General features: G+C 46.0%; 1 protein-coding gene and 1 long non-coding RNA gene across 5 annotated transcripts; one reads left to right on the plus strand and one right to left on the minus strand.

Annotated features, from left to right (window-relative positions):
- Positions 1–786: 786 nt before the first annotated feature.
- LOC119841171 (netrin receptor DCC-like) lies at positions 787–27,939 on the minus strand. 4 transcript variants are annotated; one of them, XM_038368364.2, is made up of 8 exons: positions 27,597–27,898; positions 20,345–20,677; positions 15,413–15,736; positions 14,344–14,673; positions 6,585–6,896; positions 5,374–5,487; positions 4,866–4,912; positions 2,766–4,089 (listed from the first exon to the last, which is right to left on the minus strand). In XM_038368364.2, the coding sequence occupies exons 1-8, from the start codon at positions 27,655–27,657 to the stop codon at positions 3,931–3,933; spliced, it is 1,680 nt and encodes a 559-aa protein (XP_038224292.1). In that variant the 5' UTR covers positions 27,658–27,898; the 3' UTR covers positions 2,766–3,930. The 4 variants fall into 4 exon arrangements, with proteins under 4 accessions (XP_043350863.1, XP_038224292.1, XP_043350862.1 ...); XM_043494926.1 differs by having other exon boundaries at positions 3,928–4,089; positions 4,866–4,970; positions 27,597–27,929; XM_043494928.1 differs by lacking the exon at positions 15,413–15,736 and having other exon boundaries at positions 787–4,089; positions 27,597–27,939.
- LOC122456275 lies at positions 12,079–14,412 on the plus strand. The gene is made up of 3 exons (XR_006275075.1): positions 12,079–12,355; positions 12,831–12,902; positions 14,286–14,412. It is a non-coding gene; the product is annotated as an uncharacterized LOC122456275 (long non-coding RNA).
- Positions 27,940–28,000: the final 61 nt, after the last annotated feature.

Here is a 28,000-nt window from a genome sequence, read left to right on the forward strand (position 1 = left end):
TTCAGGCTGGGGTTTGTCATCTTGGCTTGGTGGTTTATTTAGTCTGTTGTTAAAAAGTTTTCTTCCTGTCTTAATCGTACTAATGGTGTTATGTTGTGCAATATCATGTCAGAGCCCTTGTAAAAAACATGGTAATGCATTTCCTTCAGGGCTACCACAAAGTGCTTATGCAAAGTCCCCTTATAAAAAGATAAGAGTCCAAGTGAGAAAACTCAGAGACAAGGCTGTTGAGTATTCTCAAAGGAGGGAGTTGTTGGGGACACCGGGCATGGCCACTAGGTAACTCAAGGGGATGGAAGACCACGAGTGTCGACGAAACCCCCTCTCTCTAGGCCCAGATGGCCCTCCCTCTTTCCCTTTTCTGCCTGGAGATACTCACAGCCTTCAGGCTGAGAGATTTGCAACAGTGTATTGCAGACACAGACTGGCTGGAGCAAGATTAGGTCAAGCAGGACAGGAATGTTAAATAGTGCTGAACAAACAACTCAATATATGGGGGAATAGATGATAAGAGGAAAAAGGGGAACTGGCTGGTATACTGGATTGGCTATATGGATACTTAGGACAGCTTGCTATTGGATAAGCATGCTAAAGAATGAATGTATAAAATATGTGTAACTGCTTGCACTGGTGTGCAGGATTTGAGATTGTTCTCTCCCTGTACCGCTTGAAGCTTCAAATAAACTTTTCTACTTCTCCATCCTGTTGTGATTATTGGGTGATGCACACCGGGCAACAAATCCAGCTGTTGCCTCCATCGGGTATTTGGTGCCAGCAACATCGGTGAAGTCAAGGCCTTTGTGAAAAAGGCAGCAGCCGGTGCCAGTGCTTCGGGAGAGGGTCGGGGTGCACAGGGCGGAGAACCCAAAAGGAGGAGAAAGCACAGATGGCAGGAGAAGGTGTGAAAACTCCTCCCTCTGGTTTCACTTTGAGCAGCCTCATCCTCTAGGTAAGGGCAGCAGCAGACGCAAAGAGTAGGTAAAGGTACAGGAAACCAGTTGGTCTCCTACCAACCTGTCTACTGTCTGCAACAGAAACACTCACACTGTGGGAGAAGCAGGGATAGCCTGTGAATTGACTCCAGGGGAGGAACTTTTACAGGCAGGCAGATAGAGACTATGCAGATGAGATTCCCCACTCTGAGGAGCTTGCAATTGAAGGAATATCCTTGATTTTTACCCAGGAGCCATGCAGAAAGTCCCCAACCCCACTCCCCAGTTGGAGCACCAACCCCACTCCCTGGTGGGAGCTCGAGGGATGGATTAAAAGTTCTGATGGGCTGGACACGGCCAGCAGGCCATAGTTTATCCACCCCTGTTTTAGACAATCAGTTGGATATGCAGCAAGATCTCTACACACTTGCAGCGTGTTCATTTTCATTTGACTCTGTCACTTTTAAAGGTTGGCAGATCATAGTTTATGTGAGACCTTGGAAGCCAAAAAATCCTGCCACACCAGTAGATCCAGGATGATGGTTACGGGCAGCTCTATCTGAGAGCATTTAGAAAGTGTCTTGTTTACAAAATCGTCTTTAAATGTTATGAAACCAGATCCTCATCAGTTATGACTCCATGGAGGCTCTGACCCAAACTACAGTCAATGTATGTACCTTTGACCTTAGACTGGGGATGTCAAAGGGATATAATGAAAGCTCCCTTGGCTTTCACTGAGAGTTGTGTCTAAAACTCGCACTGGACTTTTTAGAAATCCTACATTTTATTCAAATATGCTACTTTTTAAAATAATGGAATAATTAATTTCCTAGTAGAAAGAAGAAAGACCAAGAACAATTTTTTTTTTCTAGGTAGTAGTTTTCATCAGCATTGCTGAACCACTGATTTTTTTTGCCAAACTCTCCCTCTTCAGATACTGGTTCAGTAAAGAATAAAAAAAAAAAAAAAAAAAGCCCTGATACAGCACCAGCAGGAATTTACCCTTTGACTTATTTCCCCCTTTCACGGTGACTCAAACTTCACTTTCCCACAGCAAGCAGCAGTAGTTTTTGCTGGGCAGGATCTGGCTTTTGCTAATGGCAAAAATAACAATAATGCACTGTCTTGTCAATAATCAAAGTTGGCTATTTCCAATCTTGTGGCATTTGAGGCATTTTAAAAAGCCCTTAAGTTGAAGTATTTGGTGTGATAAGAAGTATATGCAGTACTGCATAGTAATGGCCTAAACCACCAGCAGTAATTCTGCTGTAAGATGTAGTGTTTAGGGCAACCACTGCATATTTTGTATACAGCTTAGTCATTCAGTGTGGTGTGTCTAGATCACTTGAAATTGTCTTGTACTGTTCATTCCCTCTGAAGCATCTGGCACTGGTCAAAGACAGGATACTGGGCTAGATGAACCATTGATCTGATCCAGCATGATCATTCTTATCTATATTGTAAGGCACATGTACAGTCTTGGTGTAAATGTGTGAAAACCTTAATGACTTCAGCCAGGCTTGAATTTGGTCTCCATCCAGCATATGTAGTGTTTGTGGTGAGTATTTAGTCACCCAATTCTTCTTCTGGAAGGACTGCCTCTGCAGATTTGCCCTGGGTGGATCTGCAGACGTGATATACCCAATGAACAACAGTTACCACTGAATAACCCATCATTCGCACTAATGAAACTGATGTGGCTAAAGACCTACCCCACATAAGGGGCCCAAACCCCTTATGCTATTTGATAGCTGCCTTTTCTTTTGGGAGTTCAGTTTTGAAAACAGCTACCGTGTATTAGTTAATAATGAATTGATGCAGGTATTAATAAGCAGAACATTTTGCAGGTGTTCACATGGCTGCTATGCTGTTTCTTCTGGATGTATCCTTAGGGCCATCCATGAGTTGTGGTCTGCACGGGTTATATCTCATTCATCTGCAGAAGTAATAAAAATCAATGTATTATGCGGAGACTTTCAAAGGCACTCCTGTTGATTTTTTGGGGTCTCTCCATTTTTGGGAGCCCAACAGCCCCTTTGGTTATTTTTTCTGGGGGTTTATCTAAAATTATTGGGGATATTTTCAAAAGCACAATCTACTTAAACCATGAGGAAATGATGGCATTTTTTTTTAAATTACACATTTTCTTTTTAAATTTACAATAAAGCCACACAGACACAAGGGGACAAATCCATTTAAATCAGTGCAATTGCACACACTTAATCCTGGGCTAAACTTGCTGTAAAAGCTTTAGTTAATACTTAAGTCTGCTTGCAAAGCAATTCATATTGTTGTTGTTTGGCTCTTAAATGGGTGGAATCCAGGGAAGCTTAATTCACTCCCAACAGAGAAGCCTACTTTGTGCTTGGAAAGATGAAACAATCATGTCAGTCTTATTCATGAAAGTATGGGAAATTGCTCTTGAGCATTATAAGCATTATTGTACATCCTTCAGTGTAGGGAGCATGGCTCTTCGGAGGCTTTTCCTTCCTCATTCAGCACACTTGGCATCTTCAGTGGAGGACAGGGCTTCCCGCAACAAGATGGCAACATTTTCCATACTTGGGTGGCTCAAGGGCTTGGCTCTCGGTCACTTGTTCAAATACAGTGCTGGTAAATAGCAACTAAAAGTTGCTACAATCTGATGGCTGGTGAGTTTGTTAAATGAATTTCTGGTCTCAACTCAGTTCCTAGTGAACCACTGTCCACAGCCCAACCCATTTCCTGGCTACAATCACAGCACATAGGCTAAGAGTAGATGGGTTAGCAGAAATCTCCGTTTGCCCACAGAATTAGTCTCTCCACATCAGAGTTGAGGCATGTTGGTGGAGCAGGAAACGAGGGAATCTTGCATTGCTACCTGTTCTGTTCATAACTAGAGGACTTTGATCTCCAAGAACATCATTTACTAAGAGCTAATTCATTGTTTCATGGAGACTTGCATTTAACAGATGTGAAATACTGGTCACTCATCTGTTAATTCCCACTAGCTCTTCCCCTAGCGATGATGAGGGTTGACTTTTGCGTAGATGTCATTGTAATCTCTCTGTTTTGGCTGTATCTTCACTTCTGTGTAAACAACCTCTTCCTCAGCTTTTGCGTCCCTTTTGTGAAAGTTCAAGTCAACGTAAGTCACCTCATCAGCTGGTGGAGAAGACTGCAAAGTAAGAGGAAAATGAGTGAAGACTGCTCATTTCTTTCATGCCCATATCATACTGTTATAATGCTAGACCATCTTCCACTGACACAGGCACTATAAAAGGGTGTGCTGACTTTTTAGGAAGCTGTATTCTGATTATGAGATACCTCTAAAGTTAATGGAACAAATGCAGCATTCTCCAGTATTTTGAGGTTTCTGGAGCTGCATAAGATTCCCCCTGCCTTGAACTTCCCAGTCCCACTGCCTAGAACCAATGCTGCATTCTCTATTATCACTGAAGATCCTGTGCAATCAATAATGCATGTCCTCTTTATCTTTGCTCTCAGGCTAATTAATTCTTGATACCCTCTAACTTTTTAAATGTCGTACCACTCCTGATCCTATTCGGGACTAGTGCTGCATTTTCTGTTACTCTGAAGTTCTTTGCATAATGACAGGTTTCAGAGTAGCAGTCGTGTTAGTCTGTATTCGCAAAAAGAAAAAGAGTACTTGTGGCACCTTAGACTAACAAATTTATTTGAGCATCAGCTTTCATGAGCTACAGCTCACTTCATTGGATGCAACTGATGAAGTGAGCTGTAGCTCACGAAAGCTTATGCTCAAATAAATGTTAGTCTCTAAGGTGCCATAAGTACTCCTTTTCTTTTTTCTGAAGTTCTTGGAGCAGTCTGTAAAAGGAGAACCAATTTCTTTATTACCTTGTATTCCTGGAGTTGATGCTATGCTAGAGAGAAAAATTAAATACAGCTCTTACGATAACCTCTCCAAATCACCATCTCCATCTGATTCATCTCTGCCTCTGACCTGCTTTGAAGTGGTTCTGGAAAAAAAAATGAAGTTGTGGCCAAGCTGGTAATTCTCTGATGACCTTTGGGTCACTTCAGTGAAGGAGGTAGTTGTCAGTCTAGTTAGTTCATAGTGGAGCAGTATCTACATCCCACACATTCCCACCCGAGCAATTGCCAATAATTGGCGGCTTTGTTGGCAATCCAGCCAAAGGTAGAGTAGACGTGGAGACTGAATCCACCTTTCACACCTTGAGGTGCTTCCTCAGGTCAGGGAGGAGACCTAGAATAGTCCTACCATTGTCCATATCTGTACTTAGGTATGAGACTTCACTAACTAGGGCTGCCCGTTCACCACCGCTGCTGTACATTCACTGGCAAAAATTCCCCAAATTACTCCTTATTCAGCTAAAGGAAGGACACAAAGAAGAATCTATTGGCATCCTATGAGCTCCCCTCATAAAGAAACTGCATTTATTGTCCAAGTAAATCTTACCTTTGGAGCACTGTCTCCATCTCCACAAAAGGATACCGAACACCAGCAAGAAGAGAAGTGTCCCAGCCGCAGCTCCAGGAACAATGTAAGAGCTCATTAGCCTTTGGTCATGTGCTGTTGGGGAAAAAAAAAACATTCATTAGCTGCTGTTTACTAGACAGGAAGGGCAAGTTGAGTTATTGCACTCCCATCACCACTAGTTCTAGGGAAAGACAACATAGGTTGGGTCATGCATTACCACCTCTACAGGCGTCCTGCTGGATAGGGCAGGGGAAGATGCTGTGAGCTAGGTCACTAGACCACCACTACCACCACCTGAGGAATCCCGCAGCAGAACAGCCGAAGGAGAAAAGGGAAACTGCTGCTCTGTGTCTCTGTGTCTCTGCAGAAACTGTGTCTCTGCTCCACCACTACTGGAAGAATGATAACTAACTCCAACCTGGTGGATTCATTTGTCAGAAGATGGTATTTGCAATGGGCTAATCAGTTAGGATAAAGTACGGACTAGCTTACACCCTCACCCAGAATCAAACTGGAACCTGTGCTGAGGTTCAACAAGATTTCTCTTATTTAAAAAAAAAATACAGTATTCTACGGTTATGGTCCAAACCGCTGCAGTTTACAATAGTGGTTCTGCAGTGAGTGGGTTTTTAGGGCTGTCCTCTGTCTAGACACTTCTTGTTTTTGTCCAAGACTGAAAGCAGAACCAGCAATATGCTGAGCTGCATTTCCATCCTGCTCAAAATTGGGAAACACTGGAAATCTTCTTACAAGAGAGCCTGTCATGGTGAAATTGACTGTTCAACATGGGCGAGAAGAGTTTCTGAATCTGGAGGTGCTTCTCCGAACCTCTGAACCTTTTATGATTCACCCTTCATCACATGGCTCAGAGAATTCTGGTGGGCAACAATGCAGTGCTGCTGTGCAAGGGACATCAGGAAAAGGGGAGGGTTGCAAGTACTTGGATGACCCCAAAAAAAAAAAAAAAAAAAAAAGAGAGAGAGATGGGCAGGATCTGGAAAGCCACTGGGAATCACTGACTTCTCACTGCAAATCTTTCCAGAGCTTTGCCTTCTCCTTCTGTTTGCCAGCAACTCCTGTCCAATCAATATCACACCATGCAAAGTATTAGCATTAGCTCTTCCTTTCCTGGTCCTTATTCTTCCCTAGGAAATACAGTGAAGATCTGAGAGGACAATGCTGCTATTTACCCTGGATGGTCACTCTGGTTCCCTTTCCAACACCATTTTTACCAAAGTCACATCTGTAGAGCCCGGAGTCGTTCCTATTGATTTTGATCAAGGTGAGAGAGGCCAGGCCCTTTGAGGAATCTAGGGCTGTTGTGACAATGCCTGTTCCATTCTTCAGCTCTTTCTCATGTCCATCAGCCCCCTTCTTATACCACGTAACACTGTACATGGTGCTGGAGTCTTTCACCACCTTGAATCTACACTCTATAGTGAGCATTTTTCCTTCCAATCCATTCATTACGGCAGGCATCTGATTCACCAGCAGGTCAACAGCTGCAAAGAGAGAAGCACAAGTGACTGTACCTTGGTGCAGAAACATTTCAGTTGACTGGTGTGTATATATATACACAATTTATATAAAATCATATATACACATATATTTTAAATGTCATGGATAAAGATGACTGGGCAAGATGTCCAATGGGAGGAAGCAAGATTGCTACTGTGGGTGGAGGGTGTTTCTGCAGGGCTCTGCCAGTAATTTGTTCTCATTTGTTTATTTTTGGTTCCTCTTTAATCAAGAAGCATGTTGAGATTCTTGGGTGCCTTGTGTTTTGGTCTGGCTAGAATTACAGGTCTTTCATAGAAAATAGGTTCTGTTTTTCACATTCAGAGGCTTGGGAGGAGTTCTTGCTACAACCCTCATACCTGGGGTGGGAGTAATTTTAAGAAACTCTCTGTGGCAGCCTCATTCAGGGTTTCTTCCTATCCCGGTTGTGAAGTTCCAGAACCAGAGCCTTTGCTGGTGTAAATCAGCATCACTTCTTTGGTATCAGCTGAGGATTTGGCTCACAGATCTGATGTGAAGGACACTATTTGCAAGCAGGACTTACCAGTACAGGACATTCATTGACAATGCTCTGGTCCTGCTATTTCAACCCAAATTACTCACCACCATCCAAAACAAACTGCACTACCCTGGAAATTCTTCCTGTTTTTGGTTGTGGATCTAAGTTTTGTTTTGATTTTTGGGCAGAGGGAAGCTACTGACTCACATGATCAAAAGAAATCCTGACCCCTTGCTTCCTACAGCATCAAGAGATCAGAACGAAGGGGAAGCTCTGCCAATGTCCCTCTGGCCCCATCTCTTCTTGTTCATGCTCTTTACTTAAAAAAATAATTAGATCTCATGTTTAAACGTGGAGCTCTGATATCCATGGAAAAACAATACCTTCTTGAAAGCAAAGAAGGATTGTATTAGGCATTGCAATACATTCTTTCTCTTAGGACCGCCCCAGTGGTACGTGGGCATAGCTCATAATGCCTCATTATGGATCCATATAGAACAGGAACCCCTGCTCTATTGTGGTGCTTAAGGTCCATATATCACAGATATTCACAGGAACGATCACTGGCAATTGATGTTACGCAAAGAATCTAGCAGCCAGACTAAAATGTCATCCATTAACATATGACAAGTCAATACTCTTGGGCAATTTAGCCCTGCTAATTGAAGTCAAATCAATGATGGGGAAGCAGGGGATAGAGAAGAGTCCTCTATTCCCATCCCAAGTCCCTCCTACCCCCCAATGATCATTTAAAGACCTTTAAGGAGCTGCAGGGTTGGCAATTCCTCCAGATGAGACATTGGTTAGTCAATAGCAACCTAATGCAGCAGAAGCCCTGGTATATACACACTTATAAGAATAATAGGGCATCATGCCAAGCCCAATATATCTATACAGCCTTCTTTAATGAAGGCCAGTGGCAAATATTCAGAAATGCTTCAACAGAGCTGGAGTCAAGAATTCCCCCACCAACACCACAATGATAAAATTACTTTGTAGATTATGGGTCTGTTCAACTGTGGCAGGTGAGAACCAGAAAATTTAATATTCTAGTAACATGACAATTCTGAATAGGCAGTAATAGAATAAACTATTTTCTCATGGTCACTATTAAAATGTCAGTACTTACCCATCAGGTGGGTGAAGTAATATCTTTTATTGGGACAACTTGAGAGAGACAAGGTTTTTGAACTTACTCAGAGCTCTTCTTCAGCTTTGGGAAACTTAGCCTTTGTCTACATTACCACTTTTGCGGATGTAACTTATGTCGATCAGGGGGATGTTTTTTTTCACACCCACGACTGACAAAAATTTTACCTGCAAAAGTGTAGGTGTGAAGAGCACTATGTCCACAGGAGAGCTTCTCCTGCCGACATAGCTAACAGCGCTCATTGGCATAGGATAGGTGGTGGAACTAGGAGTGCCTGCTCTGGTATAGGGCGGTGCCCCCAGGGCTTTCTCCCTGGGGGCTCTTTGCCTTATCAGTTCTTATTGCCCCAGCTAGGTCACGCCTTCAAGTTCAGTCCCCTTCTGGTGTAATAAAGTCCAGAAAATGGCCCTCTGCGGGGTCTTCAGCCCTTTAAATTCCAGCCCTGTGCTTGGGCTTCTAAATAAACTTGTCCCCTTCTCAGGGCTTTGGCCACCCTGACCCAGGCCCACCCACTACTCCGGGTCCCAAGCCAGGGACTCTACAAATAGCAGCCACTGCTGTTATTCCCTGGGCTGCTTCCCATGTAGTCCCTTCCACTTCACCCTTATCTTAGGGCTGAAGTTCTTAACTCCTCTTTTTCCATACCAAATGCCAGTGCCACCAGAACCCACCTCCTGGTTCTCCCTTGAGCTTCATCAAGGAGCACTCTTCCTTACTCCTCTGGTCCCTGCCAGGACTGACCAGCTTAGGCCCAGCAATTCCTTTTAACTGAGCCTGCTGAGCTCTGATTGGCTGCTACCCTGCAGCCTTTCTAGGCAGGTCTGGAGGTCTCACCTACACTGCTCCTTTTCTGGGGCCTGGTACACCCCCTCACACTGACCCACATTATCTCTCTAATATCCAGGGACCCACATGGCTACAAGAACACTACATAATTTACACACAGCCTATCTCTGAGATACCACTGCGTCTCCCTGTCCTAGACTAGGAAGTTGCTGTGGGGTTTCAGTTACCATGTGGGAAGTTTTCAGAGTAGCAGCCGTGTTAGTCTGTATTCGCAAAAAGAAAAGGAGTACTTGTGGCACCTTAGAGACTAACAAAATTATTAGAGCAGCTGCATAAGCTTTCGTGAGCTACAGCTCAGTGGTGACCACAGTGTACTATCCTGACAATGCAGATCGGAGAGGATAATGCTGCTGTTTACCCTGGATCGTCACTCTAGTTCCATTCCCATGGCCATTTTTGCCAAAGTCACATCTGTAGAACCCAGAATTGCTCATGCTGGCTTTAGTCAAGGTGAGAGAAGCCAGGCCTGCTGAGAAATCTAGAGTTATTGTGACTGAGCCGGCTTCATTTTTCAGTTCCTTTTCGTGTCCACCAGCCCCTGTTTTATATCATTTAACAGAGTACTTGGTGCTGGGTTTCTCCAGGACCCTGCATCTACATGCTATGGTCAGCTCTTTCCCTTCCTCCTCATTGACAAAGGCAGGGCTCTGATTCACCAGCAGGTCAACAGCTGCAGAGAGAGAGAGAAACACAAGTGACTTCACCTTGATGCAGAAACATGTCAATCAGCCAAAGTATTTAAAGAAACAGTTTTTCTCTCCAGCATTTCAGGCCCCTTTATGAAGCTTGGCCATTAAAATATCCCCTGTAGGTGTTAAGAAGTTAACTGATGCTCTGCAGTTTGTAGCCACAGCAAGATTTCTGTGTTTCCCAGAAACAATTCTGGATATTGACAAAAAGCAGGAAAATTACAGCTTCCTAAACATCATCTTCAAACATCTCTTCATATAAAGCCATTTGATACAAAGTCATACGCAGGACTCCACAGAAGATGAGGTGAAGTGCCATAGCAAGTTCTGTATGTACTGTAGAATTCTTCTAGTTATGTGCTGGGATGATAACTCCTCTTCTGAGTCGCACAATGAGTGAATCTGATTTCTTTGCTGTCTTGTGTTCTAATTTCAGTGGAGACTTAATTTTTTCCCTATGGAGAGTATACCTGAACTTTGAGAGTCATATGTGCTTTGAAGAGAACAACAGGAATTTATCTTGTTAGTGCCACAAAAGAAGTGCCACAAAAAACCCTTTTGGGTACATGCCACTTCCAGCCTCACTTACAGATCACTACAAGGGGAAATGAGGCTCCCATTAATATGGCTTTGAAGCTCAATTTCACTTCACATGGGAGGAGAGGTTTAGAAATGGGAGGTGTCACCAAACCCATCCCAAGAGATTAGCAAAGAGAGCTGAGTGTACTTGGAGAAAGGGAAGAAGGAAGAGGACTAATTTAGGGTATGCTGACACAGCAAAGAAAAACCCGCAGCTGGCCCATGCCAGCCAACTTGGGCTCTCGGGGATGAGGCTGCGGGGCGGTTTCATTGCTGTGTAGACTTCCGGGCTCGAGCTGTGGTCCAGGCTCTAGGGCCCTGCAGTGTGGGATGGCAGTGAGGGGGAACTATAAGCCACAGAGACTGAAAGCAACCTCCTAAAAGTTCAGATCTGTTTGGATAATATTAAGATAAGCATCCCGAGTGTGAAGGAATACACCAAATCTTTCGAGCTTTGTCCACCACCCCTGAGCTCACATCTCACGCGCTCTCAAAAGGTGAAAAACCTACCATAATATTAATGGTGTTATCTATGATTATGGTGACGCTCAGAGAAATTAGTGGATTCCTGTGTTACAGACTTAGATATGGGTGAGAGGGAAACTTGAGCTCAATATAGTTACTGAGGAGCGTTAGAGCACAAGGGGGCAAATGGCAATGAGGAAATTAAAACTGGCTGAAATTGGAAAGATGCTCGAGAACAGCTACCGAGCCTGGACTGTGGGATGGGATTCAGGTCTTTGGATCTTTGAGGTTTGCACACTCTGTCAGCTGCTTCAGTGGAACAGAGGAGACAAAGGAACTGCAAATTGAGAACCCAACTCCATTTTTCTTGTTTTAGAGTTGCGGACAAATTGTTCTCTGACTAATGTGTCTGGAAACAAACTCGAATTCGCATGTACAAACAAATCATCATTTCTGTTCATGCATTAAACCTGCCCCATGCTGGCATTTCCAGTTGTGACTCAGAACTATCACAGGTGAATACCAACATGCCAGGCTTCATTTACCAGGCACACCCTGATCTTGTGCTGGCAGTGTACATACATGGATAGAGCCAGTACCTGCCCAAGGAGTTTAAAGTCTAAATAGACAAGACAGACAGAAGCTGGGAGAGGAAATATTATCTCCATTTTACAGATGGAGGCTCAGGGAGACTAAATGACTTGCCTGAGGTCATATAGGGAGTCTGTGACAGTCAGAAATAAGATGAAAACCTCCTAATTCCTAGTCTTCTGCTTGAACCACTCCAACATACTGCCTTTCTGCACTGCCTCTGCTGTACCCATCTGCAACAGGGTGGCCTGCCCCATGGGCTGGAGAGCCTGGGCTAAGCTAACCCTGATTACAGGTTAAGTCCTACCTGAGCAGAATCAGGTGCTTCCAGTACAAAAGAAGCAGGAAGTTGCTGAGAAGGGGGCAAGCCCAGGAAATTGTGGCCATGTCTGTGGATACTGCAGCGAGTGAGATGACTCCTGCAAGGTTCTGAGCCAGCAGGGGGAAAGCTCAAGAAGCAGGAGAAAGTGAGGAAAGCTCTCCAGGCGGGGAGGCCTGGGAGAGACTGCCAACGCCCAATGGGAAAGGCCTGTGGAGGAGGTCAAAGAAGAGGTGCTGGGAAGCAGGAAGACAGTCCCTCGGGGAGGTAGGGCTGTGCCCAGCTGAAGTTGGGATGAAGACAGGGTGAGTTTGTGTTCTGCTTTTGTCTGTGCTGTTTTGGATTATCAGGAGCAACACACTGCACTGGGGCCTAGAGGCCCAATATGCCCCTAGAAACTCAATTTACTGGACTGCAGGAGGTGATGGTTTGAACTAACTTTAAACTGAGTGAGTTGTTAAAGGGCCTTCAAGAGGAGGAAATGGGTAAGGTCCTGAAAAGTGCATTCTGGCCACAAGTTGGTGCTTGAGAGCTGCCCATGTTACTCTCTCCCGTTCATAATCTCAGGGCGTCAACTGAGCATCTTCCACTTGCACCAAAAATCATCAGAACAATACACACAATATGTATCACCGCTCCATTTTCCCAGCAACATGTGCTCACCCCATTGCCGGTTGTGAGAATTGTGAGCTCAGACGCAGCAATTGGCAGGAGAAATGTTGGGTCTATCGTGACCAGGATGCGGGGTTTTCAAATGAGCTTTTCCTTTTCACTTGGCAGATGGGAAGGATCCTTTAGAGATAGAACCAGCTCAGTGGATGGCCATTGAGAGTTACAACAGAACCTCTCTCTGTACATATTGCCATGCCCACACATAGAATCCTAGAGCCGCAGGGTTAGACAGGACTGCAAGGGTCAACTAGTCTCCCCCCCACCATCCCCCCCCGCCAAGATGCAGGATTTGTTGTGTCTAAACCAGGGAATCTGACACTTCATTGCACCGCGACCCCCTTCTGACCACAAAAATTACTACACATTGCCAAGAGGGGGGTACCGAAGCCTTAGCCTGCCCGAGCCCCACTGGCCCAGGCATGGGGAGGGGAGCCAAAGCCCAAAGGCTTCAGCCCCAGGCAGAGGGCCCGTAACCTCAGCCCCGCTGCCCAAGGCTGAAGCCCTCAGGTTTTGGCCCCAAGCAGTGGGGCTCGGGCTTTTGCTTTGGCCCCAGGCCCCAGCAAGTCTAAGCCAGCCCTAGCAACCCCATTCAAAAGCAGTTGCGACCCACTTTGGGGTCCTGTCCCACAGTTTGACAACTGCTAAACCATCCAAGACAGGTGCTCTCCAGCCTCCTTTTGAAAACCTCCAGTGAAGGCACTTCCACACCCTCACCAGGCGTCTGTTCCATGCTCACAGTTAGGAAGTTTTTCCTGAGATTTACTCTAAATCTGCCGTGCTGTAGTTTGAACCCATTGACTCTTGTCCTGCCCTCCATGGCAAAAGAGAACAACTTTTCTCCATCTTTTTTATGGTAGCCTTTCAAGGATTTGAAGACCGCTATCATGTCCTGCACCTTAATCTTCTCTTTTCCAAACTACACATACCCAGCCATTGCTCATGTGGCTGCATTCCATCCCACTGATCATCTTTGTCACTCACCTCTGGATCTTTTCCAGGTTTTCTACTTACTTTCCATACAGGGATGCATTCTATGCATGGATGAAGATGTTATCACAGAATAAGAAGCAACTCTTTAGCCATAACATCAGTTTAGCTCCAGGTGCAGATGAACATTGGGGGCTGCTTCTTATCCCATCCAGTGCAATTGTGGTGAGTTAAATTCATCACCCTCCTTAATGATCTTATTAGAGGCCTGAGTCCTGGGAGGTTCTGAACACCCCTTTTGGGGGCATTTGGGGGAAATTTTCAAAAGGCCTTAGGTGACTTAGGAACCTAAATCCTGTTGGCAAAAGTGACTGATTTCAATGGGAGTTAGGTGCTGAGATGCTTTTGAAAATCCACACTACAACTTTTGGTACCTAAATGTCTTTAAAAATGAGGCCCTGAGTGCCTAAGACCCCTCTGAAACTTGGAGGCTCCTAAAACACTTAAGGTACTTTGAACTATGTTACCTTCAATTCCTTACAGGCTGAAGCCCATATTTTGTATGGGTTACTTGTACACACCTGAGAATTCATACCTGCTTTTGCCAGCAACAGTCGTTCACTCTCTGTCCTTTAGGCTGTCATTCACTATCTCTCACCCCATGAAGATCAGATAGGAAAATCCAGGTACTTACGAGTGATGGTCACTTGAGTTCCGACTCCTGACACAGACGAGTTCCTCACTGTGCTCCCCACCTCACACACATAGGTTCCTGTATCGGTTACATTCACATTCTTCAGAGCAAAAGAAACAAAACCCTTTTCCAAAGCCAGGGCTGCTGAGCCCCAGCCTCTTTCGCTCATCAGCTCCTTCTTCATTCCCCCAGTTCCGTTATGTTTATACCATTTCACATACCAGGTGTTATATTTTTTCAATGCCGTGAATCTACACTCCATGGTGAGATCTGACCCTTCAGATGCATTGATATTGGCTGGGGTCTGATTCACCATCAGCTTGGGAAAATCTGCAGGAGAGAAACACGGATGATTGCACCTTGATGAGGGGGAATTTCAGTGGCAATGGCTGATGACTGGGGACGTATTAAAATAAATGTCTCCCCGTCCAGTATTTTGTGTTCTTTTCCCAGCCTGGCCATTTAACATCCCCTGCTTATCAGAGGTTAAAGTGATGCTTTCACTTAGTACAATTCATAGCTGATGCATGGCAAGACTTCTGTTTCTGGCCAGGAACCAGCAAACCATCCCCTTATACCCACACCCACACCCACCCTGAATGTTCAGTCTGGAGAAGTTGCCTCCTGCAATATGGATCATTATGTGAACCAGATCTGACATAAGAAGCAGCCCCAGGTTTCACCCATCCACAAATCAGACATGAATTCATACCTAACCACCCTGTTATCTCTCTCAAATTCCAGATTCCATGCATGCAGGCAGGCTTTGAATGTATCAATGGGTGTGCATGCAACATGGGCAAGCATACGTTTAGAGACTAATTTGAGGCCATGTGAAACATTTGGCTGTGAAGGATCTAAAATGGAAACATTGTTCCCCCTTAATACCGTCCTACAGGGCTCTATCTAGCAAGGAATTCAGCGCTTGTGGGCAGGTGTGGAGCACCCTCAGCTCCCCTTGAAGGTGGAACTGAAGAGACTCAACACCTTCCAGGAGATGTGTGCTCTTGTTCTCATGTGCTCGCCCCCATTTCCCCAAGAAGATCAGGTAGGAAATTCTGGCCCTTACTCTCGATAGTCACGTGGGTTCCTGGTCCATTCCCAGAGATGTTCCTTGCTGTGATCCCCACCTCACACACGTAGGTTCCTGTATTAGATGAATTTGCATTCTTCAAAGTGAGAGAGGCAAACCCATTGTCCAAATGCAGGGTTGTGATCACATCGCTCTCATTCACCAGCTCTTTCTTTAGTCTCTTGGTCTCATAGCTATACCATCGCACATGCATGGTGCTGTGGTTATTGACTGTCTTGAATGTACAATTCATGGTAAGTTCGGAGCCTTCTAAATCACTGAAATTGGTTGGGGTTTGATTCACCATCAGGTTGGTAATTTCTGCAGAAAGAGAAACACAGATGATGACCCCTTCATTAAGAAATAGTTCAATGTGCCAACAGACAAGGGCAGATGTATAAAATGAATCTCTCGAGTCCTGACATTCAGTTTCCCTTGCTTGTTTAGAGTTTAAACTGATGTTCTTTCATTTGGCCCCATATATAGCTGTATCATGCGTGTCAAGGCTTTTCTGCTCTGTTTAGTGAGCAGGTAACCCCAGAGGCTTCAGTCTAGACAAACCCCTTCTAACAATGTGACTTCTTACCCAAACCTTGTGTACACCTGACATGCCTGCCAAATCCCTTGTATTCAAAACCTTCTTGAGACCTATTTCTCTCCACCAGCCCAATGCAGGGCAAGAGAGACAGTGGTCCTGTCCTTCGTTACAGGAAAATGGGATTCCCTAAAGATGTGGAATGGGCAGTTCTGAGACGTGATGCACTTCTGCTGTAAATGGCAGGGGAGTGAGGATTGGGGTGCAACCGTTATTCTGGGCAGGGATGTGTTTAAAGCATAGCGAGAGAGTGTCAGCTAGTCTTTATACTGGTTTTACTGGTGGAAACTTCAGCAGTTCCAGAGCTAGACGGCAGCTGAGCAGGGGTTTTGAGGATCTCCATGGCACCCAGATGTTGGATTTAAGGGCCTAAAGCCCTGTGTGGATTTAATCCTCTAATCTCTCTGTGTCCTACTTCCCAATCCACTGTCAGTGTCTGCCCGTTCTCCCCACTCTTGTCTGTTTAGAGTGTAAATTAATTGGCACAGGGGCTCTCTCACTATGTCCATGTACAGTGGAGCTGATTGCAGATGTTCTGGCAAAACTTAGCTGAGACAGAACATGCCAATGCGCTGAAGGGAACGGATTCACCAAATCTTCTACAGATTTGACTCCACTTTTGTCAAAACACACACAGGTTTCTGTTGGTGTTCCAAGATCCACAGGGTTCAAAAAAGAACTAGATAAGTTCCTGGAGGATAGGTCCATCAATGGCTATGAGCCAGGATGGGCGGGGTTGGGGATGCCAGAAGCTGGGAACGAACGACAGGGGATGGATCGCTGGATGATTGGCTGTTCTGTTCATTCCCTCTGGAGCACCTGGCACTGGCCACTGTCAGAAGACAGGAACTGGGCTAGATGGACCTTTGATCTCACCCAATAGGGCTGTTCTTATGTCCCGCAAGCCCCAGCTTGGGGAGTCAGGGAGTCAAGTCTCGGGGCAGATAGGCTCCCCACTCTGTGGCAGAGCCAGGTCTCTAGGGGCTCTTGCTGTCTGCTAGGCTCCCTGCTTGAGCCAGGGCTCTTGGCACTTCTAATGTCCCTGTCATGGAGCTGAAAGCCTGGAAGTTCTAGGACCAGCTCCCAGGGGGTACAGCTGTGGGGTAGCTCCACCATGCAGACTGCCCCGGGCTGGGGATCCTAGGGCTCCTAGAGTCCTGGGCCAGTGACTCCCCAGGGTGCTCAGCAGGCAGCTTGCAACTGGCCTCTGGGACTCCAGAAGCCCTTGGGTCCCTGGCCCTGGTGCAGTCCTTATCCGTCTTTATTTGGAATGAAAGCCAGTTCTGAAATAATGAAACTTCTCACAAACTGAACTCGCCAGCTCTAGTGTACAGGGCCTAGCACAGTGGGCCTGACATGTTGGTTGAGGACTCTAAGCACTATTGCAAAGCAAACACTCAATAATAACCTATTACTGATCATACAACTTCATCCTGAATGGGTTTGGGTTAGACTCTTCGGGGGCTAAACTAGAGGGATGCCAACATTTTGTTACATCTGTTGGTCAAGCACATTGCATGCACCAGGGACTCTTTGCATCCCTCTGTCCCCCACAAGGTCCCTGGGTGCCACCCTCCCATTCCCCTCTATTTCAGGGACTCCCTAGCCCCCACCCTCATGCCAGGAGCTCTGTGTGTCCCCCATTTCTTCCTCCCAACCCTATGCTACAGTCCCCAATTCTGCTCCAAGCCAGGAACTCTGCCCTAATTCTCTCCCTTACCACCATTCCAGAGTCCCCCATTCTCCCTGCATGCTCAGAGCTTTGGATGTACCCTCACTCCAGCGTTATTCCAAGACCAGGTCCCCCATCCTCCCCATGTCAGGGGCTCTGTGTGCCTTCCCCTCCTCCCTTCCCCACTATTGTTGTTTCTCCTCTTTCTGACCAGGACATAAATCATCCAGAGTGTCAGCATGTTGCATTCTACTGGGGAAAGGAGCAGAGATGAGATGGGAATGCTTTTCTACTGGAAAGTGTTAATTGGTGCCATAAACTGGTTCTTTGATTTACAGTTACAGAGGTGGCTTTGCTCCAAGCTGTTACTCTGCTAAATGGGGAGCAGGCACTCTGTCCTCTGCTTTTCCCCTTTGGGTTTTCTGATTTCCCCAATATCAATAGAGTTCTGCCCAGTGATGCCTTCAATATTCCCTGAAATTTTGGAATTGATGGGCTACAGTGTTCCAAATTATTGTTTCACAAAGAGAAATGCCATCAAGTTGAGTGCACTGTAGCTCTGTCAGTCCCAGGATATTAGAGCGACAAGATGGATGAGGTAATAGCTATTTTGGACCAACTTCTGTTGGTGAGAGAGATGAGCTTCCAAGCTACATGGAGCTCTTCCTCAGGTCTGGGAGAGGTCCTCCCAGCATCACAGCAAAATGCAATGCTTAAACTCCTGCATAGATTTCCACTGCAACTTCAACAACCACCACCCAGACAGCCAGACATTAAACTCTGTGGAACACTCCCACACTAGCATCAACTTCCTGGACACCACCATCAGGTTCAACAATGGAACCCTACAGACAACCCTAGACAAGAAACCCACAGATCACCATACCTCACTCCCTTCATAAACCCTGTAACCACCCCAAGCAACTAAGAAATCTGTAATCTACAACCAGGCATTCAGATAGCACAGAATAAGCTCCTAGGAGAAAGTCTGGGATACACACCTTAACGCATTCAAAATCGCCTGCACCAACTCAGGGCATTCTACTAGAGAAACAGATTGCATCCTAGAATGGGCTGTCCAAGTACCCTGGGAGAATATGCTTGAAGAAAGAAATAAAACCTCCTCTGACTGCACACCAGTTGCTACCTACCACACTATGCTGGAACCCATACTGGGTATCATCAAACAACTATAACCCATACTCAATGGGGACCACATCCTGAAAAGTCTTTCCTGAACCCCCATTTTTGACTTTCAAACAATTCCTCACCCTCTCCAAGGGCAACATCAGAAGCAAGCTCCCCACAGACCAGGACAGACAACTCAAAGCAGCACTAGATCCTGCCAGAACAACAGCTGCAAAATCTGCGGACTTATCTCCGCTGCTACAATGATCAACACCCCTCACAACACACCTTTCAAGATCCTACACAAGCCTATCACAACATGTGGGGTACCTCATCCCACACACTAAATACCCCAACAACAACTATGTGGGTGAAACCAGACAATCACTATGCTCTTGAATGAACTCCCACAGGAAAATGATACAAGACAAAACCAATCTGTCTCCTGTGGGGAACACTTCTCACAGGTCAGATACAAAATAGTCCTCATCCTCAAAGGGAGCCTACACAACACTTTCAAAAGACAAACCTGGGAGCTTAAATTCATAACTCTGCTAGACACTAAAAATCATGGACTGAACAGAGACACTGAATTTATGGCTTATTACAACAATCTGTAACCCCCTAACCCCTCTTTTTGTCCTATGACCCCAGAAATGTTAACAGGCCACCCTGCCTTTAATGGTCCCTTGAAATGTGTTAACTACTTATACTAAATTAAAAAGAAAAGGAGTACTTGTGGCACCTTAGAGACTAACAAATTTATTTGAGCATAAGCTTTCATGAGCTACAGCTCACTTCATCGGATGCATGAAGCTCACAAAAGCTTATGCTCAAATAAAATTGTTAGTCTCTAAGGTGCCACTCCTTTTCTTTTTTGCGAATACAGACTAACACGGCTGCTACTCTGAAACGTGTTATACTAAACTAGCCATTCAACCTTGTATTTACCTGGGACACTCTGAGTAAGGGCTACTCAGAGTCTACACTGAAAACACTTCATCAGCTCAACTGCATCACTGTCTACACAGGAGGTTCGGTCGGTATAACTAATGACATCGCTCGGGTTGTGGATTTTTCACACCCCTGAGCAACGTAGTTATGCTTACATAGGTCTGCAGCGTAGACCAGACCTAAGTTTCCAAGAGCTGAAGACGAGCTCTGTGCAAGCTTGAAAGCTTGTGTCTCTCACCAAGAGAAGCTGGTCCAATAAAAGATATTCTCTCACCCACCTTGTTTCTCAAGTTGCATGTAAGGCCTCACAGGCTTAGCCAATTAGAAACCACCCCTCACACCATCTCAGAACAGTTTTTGGATATATGGGGCTTGACCCGCATTTCTTGTGCAGACAAAACCCCCACAAAAGTCAGTGGAATGCAGGATTAGGACCATTGTACGTACCACAGAATGTCCCCCAATTTTGCCCACAACTCTGCCCTTTTCACCACCGGTCCCAGGTCTCTGGGACAAGGCCAGTGTCCTGAGCTCCCCCGGAAGGGTTTCGTAGAACAGAGAAAGAAATGCTGGTATTTACCATGGATGGTCACTTGGGTTCCCTTCCCAGGAGATGTCCCCTGTTTGCTCCCAACCCCACATATGTAGGTTCCAGAATCTGTGATGTCAGCTTTCTTCACAGTGAGGTAAAGAGACCGCTTTTCTTTATCTGCTGATAATATGATTCGATCTGTTCTATTGCACACCTTTTCTGTTACATTGTTTCTGGTTTTATTCCATTCAGCAAACCATTTGATTGAATTATTGCTTGTGTTGAATGTACACTCGATGGTGAACTCTGACCCTTCCATTGCACAGATATAAGGAGGTGACATATTCACCAGAAGGACAGTAGCAGTATTTTCTGCAGCTCCTGAAACACAAAGTTCAGTGTCACTATTTGAAATTATTGCAACAGGAGGAAGAATTGAATAAAACAAAATTGTTTGGAAATGATCCACTGCAAAATGTTTCCATTTCTCTATAAGGAGACCAAGTGCACGAGCATGAACTCTCTACTGAAGGTCACTGCATGAAGTTCAGACTGGGCAGTTTGCACAGGCCTGCCCTACTGGCACTGTTAGCCGGCCTGTCCCACTCGCTACAGCCTGCCATACGGGCTCCATGGGGCCATCGAGAGAGCACTGGCTGGCTCCTAGGGATCTAGAGAGAAGCCCAGATGCAGTGAATTGGGCCTGCAGGCCCCGAGGTGGAGTGTCTGCTCCAGGGAGGCAAATCTCAACAACAATGGACCAAACAAAGACTTGGGGGGGAGGGTTCAAAGAAGGGAGATGAAGATGGGAGACAGGAGACAAAAGGAAGGTGGAGGGGGGAGAAGACTGAGGGGAAAAAGAGAGCTGGGGGTGGAAAAGAGCAGATGGGAGAGAAAAAAGAGAATGTGTGCAAAGCAAAGGGGAGAGGGATAGAAAGATGTAGGGGGCCTAAGAAAAGGGGAAGTAAAATAGACAAAGAGAAAAGAAATGAGGTGAGGAAGGAAGTATGAGATGGAAGGAAAGGACAATTAACGTTATTATTTATTCCCTTGCACCTAGAGTTCTCAACCAGTAGAGCCCCACTGTTTTAGGCCCTGTATGTACGTACTGCAAGAGACTGTCCCTGCCCTGAGGACTCACTGTCTAAACAAAGAGTGGGAGAAGAAAGACACAAAGGGGGAGTCTACATAGTCCCTATACACCGGGGCACCGCCAGCCTGTTCCTGGTGTGGGGGCTGTGGATGACTAGACAGAAAATTGGGGGGCTGTGCCCCCCTTGCCACAAGGCCCCACCCCTTTCGATGGCCCTGCCTCCTGTCCAGGTCAGAAGCAGGAATCCGTCAGTGCAGGGCGCTGGCTGTTCACAGTCAGTAAGAGCTGCTGAGGTTGGGGGGGATCTGACTCCAGGGCCAGCAGAGTCCTTGGGGAGCAGCGACTGTGGGGCCGGGGTCCAGGAGCCTGGGCTGGAGCAGGTCAATCTGGTCTGCTGAGGGGAGCCCTGAACCCTCCACCTGCCCCGGGCAGTGCGCCCTGGCAAGCGAGGGCAACCAAAACCACACTGTTTTTGATAAAATATAAAACAGATTTATTAACTACAGAAAGGTAGATTTTCAGTGATTATAAGTAGGAGGCATAGAGATCAAAGTTGGGTCTTGCCTACACTGGCAAATTTCTGTGCAGTAAAGCAGCTTTCTGCGCTGTAACTCTCGAGGCACACACACTGCCAAGCCACTTCGTGCACAGAAACGGCGCACTTGCAGCGCTGTAAAAAAAACCACCCCGATGAGAGACGTACTGCTTTCTGCATTGTGTCTTTCTTTCTTTCTTGTGTGTCTAGTGTAGACACTGTGGTGAGTACAGCACTGCAGTTGGCCTCCAGGAGGTGTCCCACAATGCCTGTTCTCGCCTCTCTGGTCATCGGTTTGAATTCCCTGCCCTGCCCTCAGGTGACCAACCATCATCCCCACCCTGTAAATTCCTTTGGCATTTTGAAAGTCCCCTTCCTGTGTGCTCGGTGACGCGTGCAGTGGTCTCAGTGCATCTTTCCAGGTGGCCAGGCCTGCTCCGTGCACCAGGCGATCCCAGGCTTGGAGCAATGCCGAGCTGCTGGACCTCATCAGCATTTGGGGAGAGGAGACTGTCCAGTCCCAGCTGCACTCCAGCCATAGGAATTATACTTACGGACAGATTTCATGATGCATGACAGAAAGGGGCCATGACCGGGACACACTGCAGTGCAGGGTCAAAGTGCAGGAGCTGTGGAGCGCCTGCCACAAAGCGTGAGAGGCAAACCACCACTCCGGTGCTGTGCCCACAAGCTGCCGGTTCTACAAAGAACTGGACACGATACTCGGCGGCAACCCCACCTCCATTGCAAAGGCCACTGTGGATACTTCGTTGGCTCCTGTGCCAGCTGAGAGTGGACCGAGCCAGGAGGAGGAAATCTTGGATGAGGCTGTGGAGGGGGACCCAGAGGCAGAGGACAACTTGGAGGTCAGAGATGCATGCAGCCAGGAGCTCTTCTCTACCCCAGAGGAGCCTAGCCAGTCACAGCTGTCAGAGACTAGCAAAGTGCAAACAGGAGAGGAGGGCCCTGGTAAGTGGATTTAATTTTGGGAATCACTGAAGTGAGTTATTGGGGGTAGGAGGGTTGCAGGAAACAGGCTTGTCTCCCACCGCATGCCTAGTCTGAGAAGCGGAACAGGGTCTTGATTGACTCCCTCACTTCATGGGGAATCTCCAGAGATCTCCAGAAAACTCTCATAGAGATACTGGACAATCTGCTGCCGCAGGTTCCTTGGCAGAGCTGTTTTGTTTCTTGCCCCATTAACATTAACTTTCCCGCACCACTCGTGCTGTCACGGGGCGGGGGTGGGGGGACCACTGCTGCACACAGGCGAGCCACATAGGGGCCAGGGTGGAAGCCACAGGCTTGGAGAAGACCCTCCCTTGATTCTCTGCTCACCCTCAGCAGCGAGATATCTTCCATAATGAATACAGCCTGTGGAAAGAGTGGGGACAACAATGATTACCAGGCCCCCCCTACAGTGCTGGCTCGCCCCAAGAGTCACGTGCCCAGTGTATGCAGCGTCCTGGAACACTGATTTCCCCTGCCTATGTGGCTACTCACCATGTTAGAGGTCTTGTGGTTCATGTGTGCTTGCCTGGGGTCAGCCGGTTAGTGACAGGTGTCTGAGTACCGGCTGTGTTTTAAATCACTGAATCCATGGTCTGTGTGTTGCTAACACTACTGCTTCTGTAAAATGTTGCGTTTAAACTTCACAGAGATGACCTTGGGAGCCCAGTGTCCCTGTTTGTTATCGATGGCAGAACAGCTGCGCAGAATTAGAAAGTGGTCAAGAAGAACTAAGGAGGGCTTTCTGCTGCCAGGAAACAGGAATTGAAGGAGGGGTGGGACAGTGAGAAGAGGGACTGAAAGGAAAATGCAGCACTCCAGAACGAAGTCATGGAGCGGCTCTTAAAGGTTATGGAGCGTCACATGGACACGCTCCAGGCGCTACTAGCACTGCAAACCAAGCAGCTCCACGCCCACCCTCCCCTGCAGCTGTTGTCGCAAAGCTCTTTCCCATGCGCCCCCCAGACACTGCCAACACACTCTTATCAACCTCCTGGCTCCAGTCCCTACCCCCAGCCTTCCACTCCTCCCCCCTCACAGTCCAGCACTGTGGACTCCCCTTGCACTCAACACCCATCCCTCAGACAGTGCAAGCTCACTAATTAGTTTGCCACTCCTACAAAGGGTAGTAGATATGTAACCGCTCTTGTTAACCTGAGCTGAGATTCCCCCAACATTTCACCCCAAACCACACTGGTTTAGATAGAATATAAAACAGATTTATTAACTACGAAAGACAGGTTTTTAAGTGATTATAAGTAGCAAGCATAGAGATCAGAATAGGTTACATAAGAAATAAAAAAATTTAATCTGCAGTCTAAATTCTACAGAATAAGCAAGATTTGAATCAAGCAGTTTCTCACTCTAGTAGATGTTACAGGCAGCTCACAGTTCTTAATACACAGGCTGAATTCCCTTTCAGCTGGGGACCAGTCTCCCCAGTTCAAAGTCTTGGTCTTCCAAATGATCTTCCAGGTGTTGAGATGCGGGAGGAGAGAGTCCCCGTGGTAAAGTCATCAACCCTCACTTTACTTTCTCTCCAGGTGCTAGAACAATGCTTGCTGTGATGTGGGGGTTAGGCAGTTCCATTGCATATGTGCCCTCTCTGAGGAGTCTCTGGGAGGGCCACTGGGAGAGTGGATTCTCCTTACTGGGCCATCAAACCCTCTCTGGCCAGTGTTCGTTGCTCCCAACCTCACTACATATTTCAGTAACCTGCACATGGCAAAAGTTGGTAACTTCAGATACATTGATAGTGCCTACAATTCATCCGGGTATTAATGTTCAACCGATCAAGATTTCTTAAATACCTCACAAAGCATGCATTGTACAAAACATTGAATCGTGTCACTGTGGTGAATATGGGAGTTCCAGGGTGCTATTTTGAGGTACAGAGTGCCACAGTAGAACATGAAGAAATTGAGCTCACGAAAGTTTATGCTCAAATAAATTTGTTAGTCTCTAAGGTGCCATAAGTACTCCTTTTCTTTTTGCAAATACAGAGTAACACGGCTGCTACTCTGAAACAGTAGAACATGGGGGTTTGGCCAGATCGGGCCCTCTGCGCTATTTCCCAAGGTGTGCCTCTCTGGCTGCACTGGTATTTATAACCACGCTACCTGGGCGTGTAATGTCTGTCCGCTCCACACTGCCGTGAGGGTAGATGTGCCCTGCGTGAGAGGAAGAACACCATGTCCAGAAATACCAAATTAGCGATGATGATTGAATCCCTAAGCAATGTGCAAAACAGCTCTTTCTATCGCTAGAGCGTTCACGTTTGCACGCAAGCAGCTTGAGACAAGACTGCCATGAGCAGAAGGTACTGGCTTGGCCCAGGCCAGGAATGAGTGAGTGAGGAATGAAGAGACAGAAGCAAAGAAAGTCGAGGAATGGCCTATTTTTGAGGTTGTGATGATGATGATGATTTATGCGTCTTCTAGTGGCACCCAGAGGATTCGGGCCACATAGTACCAGGCCCTGTATAAGCAAATAGTAGAGACAGTTTGCCAAACCTAAAATCAGTCTGGAAATTTCCCCCTCAATTTCCTAGGCCTCAATTAGCCCAAATATTTATTTACAATCAACTGTAAAATGTTAAGCTGTTCAGGACAAAGTTGGACAATAGCCGTATCAGTAAACTAGCACTTACACACAATAAAGACAAGTGCCACGCTTAGGAAGGAAAAATCAAATGCACAACTGCAAAATGTGAAAAGGATCTGGGGGTTACAGTGGATCACAAATTAAATATGAGTCAACAATGTGGCACAGTTGCAAAAAAGGCTAATATCAGTCTGGGGTGTATTAACAGGAGTGATGTGTGTAAGCCACAGGAGCAATTGTCCCACTCTACTCAGCACTGGTGAGGCCCCAGCTGAAGTTCTGTGTTCAGTTTTGGGCAGTGGGCACCACACTTTAGGAAGGATGTGGACAAACTGGACAGAGTCCAGAGGAGAGCAACAAAAATGATAAAAGGTTTCGAAAACCTGACCCAGGAGGAAAGGTTGGAAAAACTGGGTATTTTTAGTCTTGAGAAAAGAAGACTGTTTTCAGGCCCACCCCCAGTCTTCAAATATTAAGAGCTGTTTTAAAGAGACCTGAGATCAATCGCTCTCCGTGGGCACTGCAGGTAGGACAAGGCCTAGTGGGCTTAATTCTCAGCAAGGGAGATTTAGGATAGATACTCGGGAAAACTTTCTAACTATCTGGGTTGTTAAGCTCTGGACTAGGCTTCCAAGGGAGGTTTTGGAATCCCTGTGACTGGAGGTTTTTAAGAATTGGTTAGACAAACACTTATCAAGGATGGTCGAGGTTTACTAGGCCCTGACTCAGCATAGGGAGCTGGACTTGATGAATTCTCAAGGTCCCCTCCAGCCCTATGCTTTTATGATTCTCTACCAGTAACTTCCAACTCTTTTCCCCCAAGTGCAAGCTCTGTGGGTTGAAGGAGCAATGCAGCCAGGCCATGCCACCCTAGTTTCCCATCCAGGGGAGTTTTGGAATGGGAGGAAATCTTATTGAATGCAGATTGCATAAAAAGACGTAAGTTCACAACCCAGATAGTTTCCCTCAGAAAAGGAAAGGTCAGACACCACTTGTGCCATGATACCAGATACTTCACAAGGCAGAAATACGCAGATAAACTATGCACCATTTTGTGGTATAAAAATCACTCATTCCATAGTAATTAATCTTTGAATTGCTTAGTGTCTTAAAACAGAATTGTCAGCTAAAAAGACATTATGTGCTCTGCAATTTTAGATGATATTCAGATGTCTTTATAGTAGTTATTGTATGAGTTAGATGGTTCCTGCACAACAAAACGATACCAAAAATCCAATTCCCACCTTTCCAGCTGCTTGGATTTACAGAGACACAATCAACTTGAAACCTAGTCAATGGACAAACAAATAAAGTTCAAGTATTTTTAGGCACTACCCATGCCTCTGAGTCTCCCCTGCCAGTTTTTGTGGTTATAGTCAAATGAGCTTGTTTTTTCAAAAAAAAAAAAAAAAAGGTCTCTCCTGTTACCAAGTGAAAGGCCCATGCAAATTGCAAGGGTAGCTGACTAAAGCCATGATCCTGAATCACCGCCACACAAGCAGACCCTTGTGCCTGTGCGGATCTGATTGATCTAAACAACTAAACAAAGGAAACCGTGAAACTGACCGTACAAAAGTTTTTGTTAAATGCACCAAGAAAACCAACTTTCAAAAATATATAGTCATATTTATCTCAAATCTCTTTCATTTATGTTGATGGTACAGACTAAAATAAGTTCAAAAGTTTTCTAAAAGATGTGTGATTCCCCCCCCCTTTTTTTTAAGTTGAGGGCGAACTAAATAGGATAAAAAGAAGTTGGGAATATTAGGGCGGCTCAAGGGTCTAATCCTGCACTCTTTAAAATGGCAAAACCAAAAATCCAAAGAGAAAAACCCCCAAATCCGAAGACAATCAGAAATCTGTATGTCATTGGCTCACACCATTCACTCTGCCAGTTCCCATGTGCTTCAGGTATCACCCGCTTACAGAGCTTCTGCGAGTACCCTGGGAGAAAGGGTTTTGTTGGGTTTCTTTCTTTCAGAAGCTTTTACTTTGCAAGTAGTGGAGACTCCTGACTCTGACACCGCAATGAAAACACATCGTTCAAAGGGGAAACTCACCCATACGCAGACGAAGGTGCAAGAGCAAAGGCAGAAAGATGTTTGCCAGCTGGAGGCTCATGTTGACTTGTACGATGTAGTTTTTCCTTGACACGGACTATGCAGGCACCACTGTACCACAGGGCCTTCTATGAGCCACTTGCTGAGTCTCAGGTTTCCTGTCTCTCTCTCTCTCTCCCAGAATATTCACTTCTTAAGCCTGGGATGTCAGCGAATGCTTACGCGCCGTCTCTCTCTTGCCACTATTCTGGAGATTGCTCTGTCTCTCTGCTCCCCCCTTTTCTCACAGTTAGTTTCCCTTTCTACTCACATGCTTCCTCTTGTACTGGTTCCTTGCCACCACATATGATTTCATATGTTAGTTCTATTTGTTGCTAGGTTCTGTATGCAGTTTCATGCTTAGT

The sequence above is a fragment of the Dermochelys coriacea genome, chromosome 12 (assembly GCF_009764565.3).
Source record: "Dermochelys coriacea isolate rDerCor1 chromosome 12, rDerCor1.pri.v4, whole genome shotgun sequence".
NCBI lineage: Eukaryota > Metazoa > Chordata > Testudines > Dermochelyidae > Dermochelys > Dermochelys coriacea.